This window comes from Leptinotarsa decemlineata, unplaced genomic scaffold, assembly GCF_025532065.1.
Source record: "Leptinotarsa decemlineata unplaced genomic scaffold, Ldec_3_MD MMD2_tig00026294_RagTag_RagTag, whole genome shotgun sequence".
NCBI lineage: Eukaryota > Metazoa > Arthropoda > Insecta > Coleoptera > Chrysomelidae > Leptinotarsa > Leptinotarsa decemlineata.
Genome location: NW_027412674.1, coordinates 11,313,952 through 11,325,877, shown reverse-complemented (window position 1 = coordinate 11,325,877; position 11,926 = coordinate 11,313,952). Strand labels below are relative to the sequence as shown.

Here is an 11,926-nt window from a genome sequence, read left to right as displayed (position 1 = left end):
TATGTTTTTTGCTTCCATTTAGGCGCATTAAACCAAATATTATACATTGTTTTTATTTTTCTTAGAAGGATTCAAGTGAAGAAGAATTGGGTAAATTTTTCACAACACCTGGCTATGCTTCCAAAATTATCCAACCGACTCCAGGTGAGTGAACATATCTTGTTTATGGACGTTTTCGTAATGGTTTGTAATGCAATCATTAATGCATAAGGATAAATGTACTTTTTGTAGATCAAGTACTGTAACGCTAAACTGAAATTAAAAAAAACTCTCACGATTGTTTCAATTCAGCACATTTATACTAATGAATTGTTAAAATATAGCAAATGTTAATTAAAAAAGCAGTGATTCAAAATCTAAGTCGATTGAACGTGACCTCAAAAACTGACAATTGTTGATTGTATGCTCTGATTGGTTGTCATATCTCCCGACTGTATATATGAAACCTTCCCTGGAGAGAATTACTTGTTGACTTCTAACAGCTCCATCTCTTGAATTAAGCCATTCAACACGAGAAGAAACTTCCCATGTACCAACACTAACAGAAATCAAAATGAGTCTGATGAGTATAACCGAGGAGATATATATGCGTAGATCATGTATAGAATTCACTTTCAGATACAAATTAGAAGAAAAATGTCTGTTTGAAACATTTCCCCTGCATGAACATTGAATTACACGAAAGAAAAATTACTTCCGAAACAACTACTTTCATATGAGCATTGAATTGAACTAAAATAACTTTTTATTATCCAATTTGTATTTCATACAAGCAATGTTAATAACTTCCCGAGCTACATAATATGAAATATCATGGCTATTCCAAGTCTATGATCCATGTATCATTGCAGAATCATCCCAAATCAGGGATCAAACTCACGACCTTTCGATCGTGAGTTGGGCACACTATAACTGCGCCCATTTTTTTTTGATAGTGTGGAACACTATTATCCTAAATAGTGTACTTGTATTTTTTGTATACAGGGTATATCTTGACGAGTTGACGCAATCTATATATAGAAAACAGAGTAAGGCGATTCTGAAAATTGGTAGAATAGGTGAAATATTGTCTTTGAGGTGACGTTTCGGGTTTCACCGGAAGTAACGCCATCTTTGTTATTTTTAATGGCACACCCTATATTTCACTCATTTTTGAATTCTTCTCATGATTTAGATTCTAACTCATGTATCATACCCTATATCCAAAATGAACCGTTTTCGAGTTATTTGAGTTTTTTTAGAAAAAGTGACAGATGCAGCCTCTCGAACATAAATAATTTTTATGTAAATTAACATTTTTAAAAATATGCAGCTAGTGAATCGTGATAATTGAAGATTGAACATATCACGTATCATTTTCATGTCCACTGAATAATCCACAAAGTGCGCAAAAACTAGGGTACAATAAGTGAATAAGAAAAATAAAAACTTTTTCAAATGAGAACCCCTTTTTTTTCCTTAAAGTTCAAATTACTGAATCTATCTATAGTCCATAACCTGGAATTGAATTCTAAAAAATCTCAGCTGATACTCTTTGGCCCGAAACACAAAAGACGGGAAATTGAAGGAAGAATTGAAATCCAATTTGAACAAGACTTACTACAAACAATTACAGAAAGCAAGAACTTGGGTTTATGGCTAGATGCTGATCTGAGATTTCACAAACATATAAATTCACTTTGTCGTAGCTCGTACAGTATCTTAAGTTCAACTCTATTAAAGTAGAGATATTATAACCTCCAAATTGAAGTTGAAACTTTGCGAAACCCTCATATTGTCTAGATTAGCATATTGCGATATAATCTACGGGCCTGCTTTGATACGAACTGATGTAAATCGCTTACAAAAAATACAAAATACTATTATGAAAATAAGCCCTAGTTATGATACACTTCCCTATACCCAAAACTTATAATTTTGGAGATATTCTTTCATTTACATACTTTCCCGAAATGTTGATATTTCTAGTAGGCTGCTGTCCATCTTTCAACACAATGTTTGGTGACAAATGGAATAAAGTTGTTTATTGTTAGATTCGTGCTCTCAGAAGGTACAATGTGGCTCGTGCTGGTTATAATAATCACGATTTCTTTAACTTATTGGTCATTTATGGAGAATGCAATAAGGTGTTAACAAGAACATGTGATGCTCATGTTACAAGGTATCCAGAAAAATGGAAACGATCTCCAGATATTAGAAGATTAATCTTCAATCTTACGAACTTTGGATCATTTGAAAGGAAGATTATCAAAACTAAAACGGTGGTTGACAATGAAGATAATGCGATTACAGTGCTTGGGTACTTTTTCATTACTTCTTGAGATTCGTTTGGGAACAACTCTTTAAATTTTGCACAAATAAAATGTTGTAACTTGAATTTCTTTTATGAATTTATTTTATTGGCGTAATCTTTTGATTTTACATCCCACAGGCAGCTGTTTTCTTTATATACAGCAATAAACTTTCCAGAACGTCTTATTTTTCTTATCCATTATAATGATATGAAATATGTAAAATCCTTTTCCCTAAATGATTTGCTTTAAACGATATAAAATCGTAACTGCCGCAACAATAAGCTCCACACGTTCCAACTTGTCTACAACCCCCACCCCAGACACGACCGTTGATATGATATTTTATGGAAGTTCCGTACTGCGAACGATTCAACGACTGCATACTACAAAACACCCAATTTGCCTACACACGTTATGATTTATCGTTACTGCGGCAGTACCGATGCATATCGTACTACAAGCAGTACGAAAAATCGGAACGTGTGTAGGCCATGTGTCGTGGAGCAGGACCGTACTTCTTCTGTTGACTAGTGCCGCTGACGCAATTTTTGGTACATTTCGTCGATTTCCCCACAATAGGACTCTGCTGTGATATTTTGGCCCGGTTATTACACGCGAGCGCTTTCGATAGCTGGCTGTGCTATCATCTTCAAGGATCTACTCAAACTGAACGTTTCATCCTCTTGTTTGTTCTTTAATGTTGTCAGAACTCTTAAGTGCAGGTATTGAAGGTAAATTAGCCTGTATTTGAGTTACATCAGTGTTGGATATTCACTAGGTTTACTGTTTCTAGGAGGGTGTATTGTTTTGTGTAGTATATTGAATGTTAGGTCTTATTGTGTTTTGATTTGTATTCGTTCCTCGATAAGTGAATTATGACTGTTAAATGTATGGATGTTTAAGTTTTCCCAGATGTCCATACGGTTTCCTTTATTGACTTGTTTTATGAGTTTTATGTTCTCTTGTGGAATAAAGTTATGTTTGTTTTGTATGGCATGTGTTGCGAGGTTTTATTTATATATTATTGGGTTTATGTATGTCTTTTTGTGCTCGTCGTACCTTTGTATCAGTTTTTTCTTGGTTTGGCTGATATAGAATTTGTTGCAGTCCGAGCATTGTAATCTGTACATCCCATTTAGGTTTTTGTCTTATTCTTTTTCATAGCTGTTTATTTTTTGTGTTATTTTCGTGTTTGGTTTGTATGCGATGTTGATCTTCAGGGATTTGAAGATGTTTTCGATGATTGATAATAGGCTGAAATGTGATGAATACCTTAAACAACTGAAGAGTAAGATCTCCTCCGGATGTTATGCTTTAGAGTGGTTTCAAATGAGTTGGGTTTTCATGTCTCAAAGACCGTTTACCATGCACTTATTGAATCTCGACTAAGTTATGGAATACCTTTTTGGGGAGCATGCAACTCATCCCTTCTCTCTTCTGTATTGATATTACAGAAGAGGGTACTAAGATGTCTCTGTCAAGTCAAATCCAGAGAATCGTGCAGGAATTTGTTCACTGCCAATAAAATGTTAACAGTCATCGTACTTTTTATCTTATTTGCAAACATAAATCGAAGTTCATATTTGCTTCTACTCCTTATGCTACTCGCAATAGCAATTATACCTTTAGACTTCCCATCCCAACTTTGAATTTAATCAAGGATTCCATATACTATAATGGTGGTAAATTATTCAATCATTTACCATTATAAATAAGATCTGCAATTTAAGCAACATTCATTTCAAAAAGGCGGTGAAGAACCTACTTGTTGATAGACCCTATTATAGTTGGAAGAGTATTTTAGCGAATCCTTTTAACAATATATTAGCGATATATTAGCCATTTATTTTTTGTACTATCACTCTATACATGGTGGTATTTTATCTATACATTTTTAGAACTTTTTTTATATTTACATTCATACATTTTTGGAACTTTTTTATATCTACACTTATACTTTTTTGGTACTTTTTCTATACCTATTAATATTGTATTTCTTGGACTTTGTCAATAAGATGCAAATCTTCAGACAATAAAGTATATTTTGATGATTTGATTTGATTTAATAGTTTTTTTGTTTGGTGACCTACGTATGTGAATGCTATCCATCGTTGTGTTGTTTTATCTGTTGGAGTAGTTTGATCCTTGTTCTGTATTTTTTGTTTGATTCTATTTTCTAATTTATCTATTGACTTTTGGGTGTATCCGTTCTCGTTTGCTATTTGGTAAGGAAAGGAAAATCATATACCAAATAACGAAAGAGAACAGATACACCCAAAAGACAATAGATACATTAGAAAACAGAATCAAACAGAAAATACAGAACAAAGATCAAACTACTCCAACAGATAAAACAACACAACGATGGACAGCATTCACATACGTAGTTCACCAAACCAAAAAACTAACAAACATCTTCAAACCCCTGAACATCAACATCACATACAAACCAAACACGAAAAAATTAAACAGCTATGAAAAAGAAGAAAACAAAAACCTCAACAGGGTGTACAGCATACAATGCCCGGACTGCAACAAATTCTATATCAGCCAAACCAAGAAAAAAATGATCCAAAGGTACGACGAGCACAAAAAGGTATACATAAACCCAATAATATGTAAATCAAACCTCTCAACTTCGACGCTCAATTCGTTTGATTTTCGGACGGTGATTTGTGAAACATGCGGACGGGCGTTGTCGTGGAGCGGGACCGAACTTCTTCTGCTGACTAGTGCCGCTAACGCAATTTTTGGTACATTTCGTCGATTTCCTCACAATAGGACTCTGCTGTGATGTTTTGGCCCGGTTGCAGAAAGTTATAGTGAATCACACCAGCCGGTTACTACCATACAATAACCATGAGTGGGTTTTCGCTATTGAGAAGTGACTGGGTGGCTATCGGTGACCAATTACTGTGCTAAACGTCTGTTGTTGTTGCGGATGATCCATTTTTCATCTCACGTAACGATCTGATCCAAAAAAGGATCGTTTTGGTTGCGCAAAAGCAAAGTAGAACAGACCTCGAAACGTGAAAATTTCTATAGATCATTCAAAGCGTTGGACCCCCACTTTTCGAGCTTTCCGACCTTTTCGGTACGTTTTAAACCATCATAAATCGCATGGGAACTGACGCCCAGTTCTTCCGCATTCCCACGCACCGTTTGTGATGGGTCAGTCTACACTAGGGTCCTCATGGTTTTCTTATTATCTTGTTTTACTCGCACCTTTTTGAAAGGAAAACATTCATTAAATATATTTATAAAATTGGTAATGAAAGAATTCCATTGCAAGTCAATTGATGATATGCTATGACTGTATGCTTCAACCCAATTTTGTTCCTTTAGCTGAAAAGAGGCAATAAAATGAAATTTGAAAAAAAAAATACAGCATCAATGTTCAGAGTACAAAATTCTCTATCAATCAGTATATACTTTCAAAACAAGCAATATTTATTATCCTATAAAATCAATGTGAGTCCCCATTCATATAATTCTAAAGAATTTTGATGACAGTTTAATACTAGTGGACTTTACCTACAACCATTCATTAGCAAATCAGTGATTATTATTCAGCTGAAACACCCGAGGTTATTTCTTTACATTACCGTCAGCAGCGCGTATTCGTGATTGTTTTGAAGTATTATCTACCTGTGTACAAACTATTTATAGCCATGTATATTTTTCAACTGAATACTGAATTCCAGTGTTTGCCACCAATAAAGTTATATAATCGAAGAATATTCTAAGTGATAAATAATTATATTAAATTACACTGCAATAGCAGCTATTTTTTCTATCGCCTTCAAAAAGAAGAAAAGAAACAAACAAGTTGTTTATCATTGCAAACGCAACTATAGAGACGTATTCAGGATGCGATGCTAGACAGAGGGAGGAAGAATCACAATATTGAATGAACAGTTCATGTGAATCATATGAAAGGAAAAAGTATGTGGAAACATACGGCTACCTATCCAGTGTAGTGATTCCGATAGCGATGGTGAACAATGCGAAAAAGAGATACCAGTGAATAAGATTGGGATGCATTTGAATATTGAAACACAGAGAGTATGTTTCAATGTACATAAGAATCTACATCTCAAGTTTGGTTTCGAGGAAAACAAACTACTACAAGCAACATCAGGTTTGACCGAAATTCCTTTCTCAACTGTACGTAAAATAGTCAAAAACAAACCTTATGAACGCAAGACGCGATGTGATACAGGATTACCAATAATAAAATCATTGAAAAAAACAATAAACGACTGTTACAAAATCAATGGGATTCCTACAACTGAAATCATAAGGAAGAAATTGAATACTTTCGGCCATAACGTGAGCTGCTGTAACAAATCTCTTTAGAATTGGATAAAGAAATCAATATAAACAAACGTCAAGCAGTTATGGATAGCAGAAGAATAGTAGAATTGCATAACAAATACTTGGAAAAAATTACTAAATAAAGGCAAGAACAACCGAACATTTTCTATTCGGGCGACACAGTTACGAAAGGGTGGACTGATGGTTCGAGAATGTGTACGCCTAACATGCCTGCAAACAAAGGAACGCGACTAATCATTGTGCATTGTGGAGGAAGTAAAGGATGGGTTCCGAATTCTTCGGAATAATATGGAAAAAAACTTGAGGTCTGCAATTAACTTGGAAGTTCATATTTTTAGAAATGGTTTGAAAACACATTGTGCCCAAATTCGAATGCGAATAGTGCAATAGTTCTTGACATCGTTTTATATTATTCACGACAGCTCATCAAAGTACCGAATGAAAATCGAGGAAAGATGAAATACAAAGTTTTTTAATGGATATCAATTTGCATTTTGAAGATTACTTTACCAAACCCCAACTACTTGAAGTTTTACAGAAAAAAACATTTGAAAAAGTGTATGCCCTTGAGAGTATTGCTGAAAAGTATGGACACATCATACTAAGACTTCCTCCTCTATTTATGTGTTTTCGATCCCATCGAGTTGATTTGAGGAAAATTGAAATAAAGCATCAGGTATAAAAATAATTTTCCAAAATTTGATAAGAAGGTAATAGATCTAGTTAAAGAATTATCTAATATTACTGAAGAAGACTGGCAGAAAAGGATTAAAAAAGTAATTTGAGTTGAAAAAGACTATATGAAGATTGGACACTTCCATGTTAATGGTGGAAATAAATTCATTATTGATTTAAATGACGATAGTCATAGTGAAACTGAGAATTAGGAAGAAGAATTATCAGAAGCTTTCGAAGAAAGTTGGTGAAGTGTTTTCAAAGCGATCGATTGTATATACAGGCTGATTCACGGTGGATGGCACATTAGACGTTTCCGGTGAATCAGACAACGGATCACTTTGGAAATTCAATGGAGGGCATATTCGGACATTCTCTAGCCAACTAAAATATTTTCGACAATGCGGTGTTGCCGCTTCTATTAGAAAGCAGTAGCAACTTTGATTTTTCAAATGGAACACTCTGTATATAATATTATTTTTGGAATCTCCAACAATTGCCCGACAACTTTTCTTGATATTTCCCTATACCTATCTGTTACCGTTTTCGAAATAAAAATTAATTTCAATTTTTTTCTTCGAAAATCATGACATAAGAAGTACTATGATATCGAAATTTGGTTTGGAGTTAGGTGATACTTGGACACTTCCCACACGTCAGCCTAATCTCCGTTACTTCAATACAGGGTGGTAAAAAAATACAGTTTTTTCGTTTGCTTGAAAAAGTTGCTGAAATTTGATTATTTTAAATGGAACACCCTGTATATTATTGAAAATTCGGAAAGCTGCTGAAATTTGCTTTCTTTCTATGTATATCATACCTATACCTAACTAGTCAAGTTTCGGACTTATGAACATTTATTTGTGAAAATGTCCCTTCAGAATGGTATTTCCATTCGGTATTTGGTAAGCAGGCCATGATTACTATTTGACAGTAGCGTTGTGACATTCTCCTAATAATATCGACATTTTCGTCACTTCAGAAGTTGCAAATACCTTCAAAACGATGGAACAAAACTATTCAAACGAAGTTCTTATGAATTTGTTTATTATTTTTGGACAGTGTGACAAAATTATCAGCAGAACATGTAGAAAGTTCAATGAAATGTATCCGAATCTACCGCCAATGAACCTCAAGAAATTTATACGAATTCAGAACAATTTCAATGCATTTGGATCAACTTTAAAAGCACCAAGAAACTTGCCTCGACCCGTAACTTTCGAAGACAACCAGATTCATGGCACCCTTGACAAAAGTAAATGAATTTGTATCGAGTATTTTCCTCAGTAATATTTAATTTATGTTCTTATTTGTAATCCAATCGCAAATAAATTAGTATCGTTAGATTTGTCAAAAAATCCTTTTTTCGGAAAGTGCTTGTCAAAAAATGGTCGCCATTTGAAAAATAATAGTTAGACACGAAAATGTTATTTTGTAAACTTGTCTCATTCATATTCAACACACTAGTCACTAAAACTCCGCTATTGCAATTTTCTGATATCACCTGAGGTCCATAGATTAGTTTACGTCCGATCATGGCCACCTAGATGCAATTTTAAAAGTGACTCTGAAAAAATTAAGTAGGCTGAAAAACTTCCGGAAATGTCAGTTTCTGATCCAGAATTGTCTCAGAAATCCAAAAATGTTACAATATACAGGGTGTTCCATTTAAAAATTCAGAACCGGAGCCATTTCCGCTGAAACCGGAAGTGACCGGAAAGTGAAAAATATGTGAAAACTCTCCTCTCCACATACCATTTATCTGTACCAAATCTCGTTTTGATACACCTAATAGTCTAGAAGTTATGACTTGTCTAATAGATTCGTTGACACCGGTATAGCTCTCATGAACTCCTAAAATTTTTGTAAGAAACATTTTTGTGTATCTCCTTCAACAAACCAGATATTGCCTGTCACATAAAACGTGGGACACCCGGTATATATATATATATATATATATATATATATATAGTATATATAGTATATAGATAGTTATTGTGATTATTATATAATCAGAAATGATTGTTGAATAACGAAATTAGTTAGCCCCCAAACTATATTATTAAAGGGGAACTGTACCTGTGAACTATATTATGTATCACGAAATTGTACTTTTTTTATAGTTACTGGAGCAAAGTTTTGACACTAAATACTTCATAACAGTAAATGAATATTGTGAAGTTGATGCCAGTATTCTACAATGTCAGAGGATTTTGAGGTCATGCATGTCAACGATTCAAGCAATAATTGAACACTTCGAAATCAATCCAGAGGTGTACTTGATGATTATGATGCCATACGATTTGAAATTTAGGAAAAGCACCCATTACATCCGATTATATTCCAAACTATGAAACGCCCTCATTTCTGACCTCAAGGATATTTCAATATCTGGCAACTCTGGTTCAATTCAAGATAAATGCATATTTTCATATCGAATTGCTACCGTTATCTTCGTTTATTACTATAAACTAACGAGTTGTGTTTATATTTCATTTGATGGTCACCAGGAATGTCAACATTCACTATTTGGCGGACACATACCATCATTATCAAAAAAACCTGCTTCGCTGTAACATGTTACAAACAACTCTGTTTATCAACTATCGTCTTCATTAATTGTGTGCATGACTTGCTTGAACTCGGAAATATTATATAAGAAGAAATTAATTAATTATACTTTGAGATTCGAATATATGAGGTCTGTTAAAAGTATAAAGTGAATGTTCGAATTTCGCGGCCTACATACATTCGATTAGTGTTTTTTAATGTTGGTACACTCGTCTCGAACATATGTTCACAGTTTCAGCTGATTAGCATGTTTAATTTGTTAGGGAGAGGCATAAAAGTTAGAAGCGTTTTGCGTCTTCGGCGATGAATCAAAGAATTTTGCATAAAATTTTGTGTATGGGATTGATGGAAAGGTGTTAGAATGGTTCAGGGATCATTCAAACAATAGAAAACAGAAAGTCCGTTTTAAAGATGCACTATCAAATGAAAAATACATTGATGTAGGTGTTCTCCAAGGTAGCGTTCTAGGCCCGCTTCTTTTTGTTTTATATTTGAACGATATTGAACGTTTTATTGAATCTGAGTTCATGAACATATTTGCTGATGATACGTTGCTCATGTGTAGCGATATTAATTTAGATAGAGATCCATTCATAAAATGGATAATATCAATTCAAATATCAATATCAATAACGAAAAATTGAAGTTGTGTCATTAGTCAAATACCTTAGTTTTCAATTGTATAATTATTTAAATTTTGACAATCACTTTGAATATATATCTACATAAGAAAATATCGAAAAAACTATATTTTTTCAGTAGAATAACACAAAATTTGTCCAAAGTAACAGTTTACAATACCATTATTCAACCACACTTTTATTATTGTGCGTCATTATTATTTTTATTTAAACTCAATAAATTAAATATGCTACAATATCGAGGAATGAGAGTAATCTTGAAAACAAATCGCCGTACTCCCATGAAAATTATGCTTGATTGTTTGAATTGGTTATCAGTTGAAAGTAGATTCTACTATTTTACAATGACTCTTAGTATACAGATTGTAAATGGAATGGCACCATATTATTTTAAAGATTTCATCAAATTCAATAAAAACATTTATAATTATAATACAAGACATTCCAATAATATACATATAAACAGACCGGCACTCAGAAGAATCATGAATTCGTTATTTTTTAAGGGCTTCCACGAGTTCAATGAATTACCGAAAGAAGTAAAAAAAAATCCTTTTTAAAATATTTTAAAAGATCTATCTATAGTTATGTTGAATTATTTGGTACATTATTGGCTATCATCTATTGTTTTTAATTGTTCACTAGGGTATTTGTATCTGCAATGAAACCAAATATCACTGTTTTAGTAATAATTCAATGTATATATGTACCTATAGTCCGTTCATAATTTGTTGATAGCTCACTGCAAGTTTGACCCTCATTAGAGAACTGAAATACAGAGAGGACAGCTAATATGATATAATAACAAAAACCAAACTAAAACTGGCAGTTTAAGATGTTTTCGACTAACCCACCTTGTATCTGAAGAAATACAATACAGCTATACAACTTTTAATCCGATTATGTAGGTATTTTGAGTGGAAATGAGTGACCAGTGTCGTAGAGTATATGATTAAAACATTAGTTACTTTAAATAAATGAATATATTAATATTCTTAAACTGTAGGTACTGTAAACTGTATTTTTATTTTAAAAAAATTTCTTTATTTTATTCAAAAATAATAAGTTACTTGCTATTTGTAAAAGATACATTTATTCAATTAATACCTATTTTTAAATGATATAAACTACGATTACTTACAAAACTATTCAAATTCAAAATAAACAGGATCATCTTCGGAATCCGAGTCGTCTTGCAGGTTAATAATTAGCGGTTGTGTCTCTACAGTCGCATCAATTATATTGTCAAGATCCCACATTTTTTGTTCTTCTTCTATTGCATGTCTTACTGCATCTCGCCAATTTTGTTCTGTAATATGTTGTAAAGACTCATATAACAATTCACGTACAGCTTGTATTTTATATGACGTATTTTTTCTAGCCACATAGCTTTTCATTTGTGCCCAA

At 33.2% G+C, this 11,926-nt stretch overlaps 2 protein-coding genes across 3 annotated transcripts in view; one reads left to right on the top strand and one right to left on the bottom strand.

Moving 5' to 3' along the window:
* Pih1D1 (PIH1 domain containing 1) overlaps positions 1-11,926 on the top strand; it is a 57,277-nt gene that overhangs the window by 445 nt on the left and 44,906 nt on the right. Inside the window, exon 2 of one of the 2 annotated variants that reach the window (XM_074180372.1) lies at positions 69-144. In XM_074180372.1, the coding sequence (XP_074036473.1) occupies positions 69-144 (76 nt within the window). Of the gene's footprint in view, positions 1-65; positions 145-11,926 lie in introns of both variants that reach the window. The other variant, XM_074180371.1, reaches the window with a different exon arrangement.
* The window catches only part of MRP (Multidrug-Resistance like Protein 1), a 93,066-nt gene that overhangs the window by 67,027 nt on the left and 14,113 nt on the right, over positions 1-11,926 (bottom strand). The window lies entirely within an intron of this gene.